This window comes from Mytilus galloprovincialis, chromosome 12 (genome assembly GCF_965363235.1).
Source record: "Mytilus galloprovincialis chromosome 12, xbMytGall1.hap1.1, whole genome shotgun sequence".
Lineage (NCBI taxonomy): Eukaryota > Metazoa > Mollusca > Bivalvia > Mytilida > Mytilidae > Mytilus > Mytilus galloprovincialis.
The window spans coordinates 36,861,872-36,868,776 of NC_134849.1; the positions used below are offsets into that span (position 1 = coordinate 36,861,872).

At 33.0% G+C, this 6,905-nt stretch overlaps 2 protein-coding genes across 2 annotated transcripts in view; one reads left to right on the forward strand and one right to left on the reverse strand.

Moving 5' to 3' along the window:
- The window catches only part of LOC143053408 (tRNA (guanine(10)-N(2))-methyltransferase TRMT11-like), a 54,365-nt gene extending 53,909 nt beyond the window's left edge, over positions 1-456 (forward strand). Inside the window, exon 13 of the mRNA XM_076226208.1 lies at positions 260-456. Within this exon, the coding sequence (XP_076082323.1) occupies positions 260-400 (141 nt within the window). The 3' untranslated portion in view covers positions 401-456. The remainder of the gene's footprint in view (positions 1-259) is intronic.
- A 3,034-nt stretch (positions 457-3,490) lies between these two features.
- On the reverse strand, positions 3,491-6,359 carry LOC143053410 (uncharacterized). Its single transcript, XM_076226211.1, has one exon. It carries the CDS (start codon positions 6,344-6,346, stop codon positions 3,617-3,619), a length of 2,730 nt encoding a protein of 909 aa, XP_076082326.1. The 5' UTR covers positions 6,347-6,359; the 3' UTR covers positions 3,491-3,616.
- Between the last annotated feature and the right edge of the window lie 546 nt (positions 6,360-6,905).

Consider the following 6,905-nt stretch of genomic DNA (forward strand, 5'->3'; position numbering starts at 1 on the left):
ATGTAGGTAAAACTCCTACTTGGAAAATTTGAATTAATTTTCAGATGCGATTTTTTTCTAGTTAAGGGGAGATAATCCAATGTGAAATATTTCTTATTGGCATTGAAAATGTTAAATAGTTCTGATTCTTAAGTACAGTATTAATTATGTCGAAATTTGACATTTGTAATTTTGCAGTCACTGTTAGTAATAATACTGTGTGTTGGTGTTTAACGCCACTTTCAGATATATAATTCACATCAATGTTTTTTTTTTGTAGGACGAGGACATGGGAAGAGCACAGATACCAGTTGATCACTATGACAACAAGCCATTCAGAGACTTATATTATAAAAACTCACAGAGCAATACACAACCGGTAGAGAATACATTAAAGACAACTAGTTTAAATGATACATGATGTGTCTTAACTGTTGATTTCTATCTGTGATATTAAAAGTACATGTGAAAATGGAATCTAATATGTTATTTGTAGACAGACAGCTCTATTCCAGGAATAGATAGATAAGAGTGTTTGTAACGGCATGATTTTTGGTTTGGATTTTTCTGTTTGGTATAGAGGGGGAAGCATATGCAAGACGATGATGTTTATCAGTGGTGAAGACATTTTCATCAGGCTTGTGCATGTATTGATTTTGTACCATGGATAGATACCCCATTTCCCTTGTTTTTATTATTTTATTTCAAATGAACAATACCATAATACTTCAAATTATGTATACAGTTACCGATTGTGCTGTCAATTCTGTGTAGTATATTTTCTTTTTTTATTGTTTTCAGTAACTGCTGTTTGTTTTTTTATGCCCCACTTAGGGGCATTTTGTTTTTGGTCTGTGTGTCTGATCGTTTATGTGTCCGTTTTTGTGTTTGTTTGTTCATCATTTTGTCTGTCACCTTATCAGGTTAAGGTTTTTGGTAAAGGTAGTTTTTGATGAAATTGAAGTTCAATCAACTTGAATTTTTTTCTGGGTTTATTTTCATCAGGAACTCGGAAAAACATTCTTAAACAAACTTTCAAATCAGCGAAGTAATGCTCACTATTTCACACTCCAATCCTGACATTAGGAGACCTTCAGCATACTTATGAAAAAAGTAAAATCACAAATTACTGAACTGAACTGGCAAAATCAAATGATAAAACATATTAAATGAATGGACATCAACTGTCATATTCCAGACTTGGTACGGGCATTTTCAAATTATTGAAAACAGTACAAAACGAAGAATAGTAAAGGTAGACAAGTCACCTTGTACTTACATTACCCAGTGTTCCAACAGCAGTGCTTTAAATATTAAATAACAATAACAATGTACTGTATCATCTGTATGCATAGCTATAACTATAATCAATTATGTTAAATCATAGTTCTTTATTTACAAGCAGTCAACAATCAACAATGATAAGTCAAAACCAGAAACAGAATCTTTTTAATTATACGTTCAACTAATCATATCATCCAAGTAGACAGACGACAAGGGTATTATGACAAATTTATATATTACATACAGATAGAACATTGTAAAATATACACAAAAAATAAATTTTTACATTAGTCTGTTACATTTATGATAAATGAAATAACTCTTTAGTTTCAGGTCTAAATTCCTGACCAAAATTTCTCAATCTCCTAAGCTTAGTTTTATAATCTATCCAGGTGCAGGGTTTCATCACTGTCGAAGATCCATTGATTGACTTTAGCTGTTTTCTGCTCTTTGGTCGGGTTGTTGTCTCTTTGATATATTCCTCATTTCAATTCTCAATTTTATTGCATGTATGAAGATAATTATGTAAAATGCATTTGACTTTATAATTTATTACAACTTTTTTTCAGACTTTACAACAGAATAGAAATGTAAGGATGTTTCCTACTCTTCTTCAAAATAACAAACTTTAAAAGAAATAGTTTTAAATTGGTAGATATTAATGGAGGAATTCAAAAAGCAGAAAAAATTAAATGTCCATGTCTTGTTTTCGAAATATAAGACATTGAAAATTTGGCAGGAAACAATTCTTTCTAGACTTTTCATACATTTAACATTGTCACCATTTTTCTCCCAAGAATTATGAAAAAATAACAAGGATTTTATAGGATTTTCAAATATGGTCTTCTCAACTTTATCATGTTTATATAATTAAACTATGTATGGAAAAGAAGGGTTAAGCAGGTATTTTTTTAATGGCACTACATGGATACAATCAGAGGATTCCAAATACTAATATCTGGCGAAAAACAAGAGGAGCAAACATCTTCATTGGCGGATCCAAGGAGGGGGGGGGTTCCGGAGGTTGGAACCCCCCCTTTTTTGGCCGATCAATGATTTTGAATGGGGACATATAGTTGGAACCCTCCTTTTTGTCCTGGGTTGGGAACCCCCCCCCCCCCCCCCCTTTTTGAAATGGCTGGATCGGCCCCTGATCTTTAAGTTACTTCTGATCACTTTTTGCTTTGAACATCGCTGAATATGAAATCAACAGAAAGTAAAAATATTTCAAAGATAAACTCAATAAACACTTTCAAAAAGTTGAAATAAAAAAGGACTAGACAAAAACTATATGATTTAGCTGTTCACTTGGAACAATCAGTTGTAGTTTCAAACCGGTTAATTGTTTATCAACCCCATTCTATCTGAACTCTATCCCAATCTTAAATCGATCCAAATCTTAATTAATCTTAATTTTCTCCTTATCTTGATTCGATTCCAATCCTAATTCTATCTAAATCTATACATAATCTGAATCTTAACTCTATCCCAATCCTAATTTTATCCAAAACATATTTCTATCCCAATTTTAATTGTATCCGAATCTATAATCATATCCCAATCTTAATTCTATCTAAATCTTAATTCGATCTGAATTTGAATTCTTTCCATATTTTCTTTCTAAATCGTATTTCTATCCCTATCTTAGTTTTATCCAAATATTAATTCTATCCCAATCCTAATTCTATCCGAATATTAATTCTGTCTTACAGTTCACTATAACACCCAGTATTACCAAGGTAGCTACCATTTGATATGGGTGGTCTACGATGAAATTTGAAAAAAAAGGTAGGACAGGAGTTTTGAGTAACCAAATGGCAGGCTGAGCAACTTTGCCGATAAATGAACTATTAAAAAGAAGGCAATACCGAATAGAGTAAAAAATAAGAAGGCAGGACAGATATTACAACTGAAAAAAAACCACATAAAACTCAGACCATTTTTGATAATGGCACAGGAGAAGCTTGTAATTTAGTTTGAGACATCTAGTTTTTATTTCCAGTTTTCAAAAGATTCTTGTTCATCATGTTTATCCAGCACTGTGGACTCTTTTATTTTCGTGGGTACCAACTTTCGCTGATTAAGGAAAACTTTGAAGGTCGTTGATATCTAATTTCGTCGTTGTGTTGTAGTCTGTATACAATACTCTATAAAATTCGTTGAACATTTAATTTAGTATTTCACCACGAATCTACGAACATTAATATCAAATGAATAATAATGAATACACAGCATTTCAATTTTTATATTGCTATTTGTCTACATGCATGACATGGGTTAACTTGTTATTTTCTACAAGCAAAAATTACTTGAATCTCAAACAATAGTTATAGCTTGCGACGTATATTATGATTTATGTTTTTTTTTCAAATTCAAAGTCAAAATGGTTCAAAAAGTCTTCCAAGGGACCAACAGCATCTGGACACTCGTCCATGGAAACCTCATCGTCTGAACCGGATTCCAGAAAAGAATTTCTAATTATATCTTCTTCTCTAAGTTCTGTAAATACTTGCTTTTCTCCAAGAATAGAAAGTATTATTTTCGCACATATACCCCTATGAATACATTCCTTTCGAACAGACTCCTCAGACTCAAGACGTTGGAAGTCAAAAATATTTTGGAAGGGAAATATGAAGGCTGGAAAGTTGTTAGTCTCACAAAAAGAAAGTAACGTTTTAAATATTTGAACAGTAAACGATCTAACATCTTCAATTGCTATTCCTTTCATTTTGTTGTCATGAAAAACGTGAAATGTACAATTTTTCAACATATAACTTGTGATGAAATCACCAACCAGGAACGATGCTTTGCCTATTACTATCTCTGAACAGACCCAATCGGTACAAAGAAGTTTAGAAAACATATAACTATCAGTGGCGATCTTCGAGATTGTTTCCATCAGCTTTTTCTCTGCAGGTACGGCTGATACACGTAGTTTTACTTCAGATTGTTCAAATATTTCTGTACACTGAAATAAAAGTAGGCAGCCATCTTTTTGTAACTTGTCATCGTTGCATGAAATCTTCTGAAGATCCGTGTTTTCTGGCCAAAAATTTGATATTTGACAAGCTGGAACGAGGTCAATTTTTATTGGAAGATCTTTGTATCGATGACCTACCCAATTTATCGTGAATTGACATGTAGGAAGTACTTCTTCGTCTGCAGCGTCTTGATTAGTTACGAAATGTAAAGTTATGTACGGGGAAGTCCATGTGACTGGATCGTATAATATTTCCTTCACAAGCTGTGCAAAACGAAGTCGGACTGTATTAACATTTAGGCGGCCTTTTCTGTCGAAAAACCATCGATGGTTGCTTTGATCCTTGTTTTCCTTCAACTTTAAAACAGTAAATCCTGAATCCCCACAGAATCCCTTATCTCTTTCACAAACTTGCCCAAACATATCTAAAATACACACGAAGTCAAATTCGTCAGGATAGCATATTTTAGTTCCCTCTCCAATGCTTCCAGAAATAACAATATGGTTAGAAAACATTTTTTCGCGTCCTTCAAGTTTCCTGCCTATTTCTTGAATCAAATTGGTTATATGACTCCTGATAAGGTCCGCTTCCTCTTCACACGATTGCTGACCAATAAATGGTAAACGGAACAGGTCAGTAAAGGCTTCAGTAGAACTTAAATTCAAACATTTAGAAACATATGCAGTTTTCTCGAAATTGTCTCTCACCAGCTCTTTGTACTCGATAACATGATTTGGAAATTCATACATATATCTCTGATATATAATGTTGCTGTCATCCGACAATATTCGACATAGTTCTCTGTTTTGTTGCTGTAAAGCTTGTTCACATGGTAGAGTTCCCTGATTGTCTTTGTTACTTTTAATACCACTTTTGATCATGTAACGGACTGCATCTGAATCCAATTCGTGACAAACGGCATAATGTAATGCATTATTACCATGGAAATCCCTTTGATTTAAGTTAACGTCTCGAACGAGTAATTTTGCAATCTCTTCCGCAGATGGTTTGTATATAAACATTGCCAAAAGCAGCGTCCTGCCAAATTTGTCTTTTATATTTAAGTCTGCTCCCATTTCCAATAGAACAGACCTGACGTCACCAGAGTAGCAATGAAATATTGGTGAAATACCAAACACGTTTTGCAAATTAATGTCGGCCCTATTCTCAATGAAACATTTTAAAACTTCTTCATTCTTCTTCTTAAAAGTGAATTCAGGTCTTGTGTTTTGAATAAGTAAGTGCAAAGCGGATTCACCTAGATTATTTTTACAGTTAATATCAACTCCGGCTGAAAAACATTTTTGCAGTACTATAAGACTTGTATCCGGTCGTTCTTGTACTACACCATTCATTGTTAATATGTGAAGCGGGGTGTTTCCGATATTATTCTTGTATTTTAACAACTTTGCCACAACTTCTTTTGTTATATGACGGAATCCACCACCAATTAGGCAGTCAATAAAATCAACGTCATCGTCAGCCATTTCTATTCGGTCGAAAAATATATGCAAAAAAGTGTCTCCTTCGCTGTTTCCAATAAAAGGGTCAAACCCATTAAATGCATTTAGAAACAACTTCATTTTAGCATGTTTAGCTACACGACCCTTTCCTAAACCTTCAAACGCTTTGCAAATTATGTGAATAGGGGTATCACCAAATTTATTGGTCGTATTTATGTCGAGTTGAAAATCCTTGAGGGATTCCATAAAACTTTCTGTGAGATGACTCCGCGTAGGCAATACGTGTAACAATGAGTTTTCAATGGTATCATCAAAATTAACAAGATGAATATGGTCAAGAGCAAACAGTTTGTAAATGAAATCGTCAGATCCATAAGAAATTGCAAACATAATTGATGTAAAATGTGTTTTGTTAACAATATTAACATCTGAACCATTTAAAAGTAGTTCCTTTAAAATATCTATGTGCGGATCCATTCGAATAGCATTATGAAAAACTGTATTACCGTCTTTGTCTTGATGATTTATTTCTACACCTTGACTTAACAGGTTTTTAAGTAATGTAAGATCGTTTGATCGGATCGCATTTTCCAAACGTTCTTCACTCATTAGATCGACTGCAATCTCTTGAGAACTCATTATTGTTTCAGATTTTTAACTTCCTTCTTGAAATAAACAGGAAGTTGCGTAGACTTAAAATCTATTTTTACGTATGTTATGATGTTTTTTGGGATTTAAAAAAAACAATAGTGCATATATAGCCCCGTGTTTAATATTTTATAGCAGACGACATATGTATATATATTATCTATATGTGATACATACCATCATTCTATATTTTTCTGTAACTTTTATTAGATTTTGATTTTTTTGTCATGGAATATGTATATGTTCACGTTTCAATTATCAACAATCCGCAGGAAAAAATATTTGTTTTGCTAGCATTCATTACGTTAACATCACAACAATCATTTAGCAACATAATCTTTAAAAACGTTACAAGTAATATGTCTACAACCTACAGAATTTGACTTGTCATCGGTTTTGTAATACTAAGGCTTTTCTACCTCATGCATAGATTACCTTAGCTGGATTTGGCAAAACTTTTAAAAATTTTGGTCTTCATTGCTCTTCAACTTCGTACTTTATTCGGCCTTTTTAACTTTTTTGGATTCGAGCGTCACTGGTGAGTCTGTTG

Bases quoted from the DNA above. Each gene is read 5' to 3' on its own strand.
- LOC143053410 (XM_076226211.1), bottom strand. From the start codon at position 6,346: ATGAGTTCTCAAGAGATTGCAGTCGATCTAATGAGTGAAGAACGTTTG.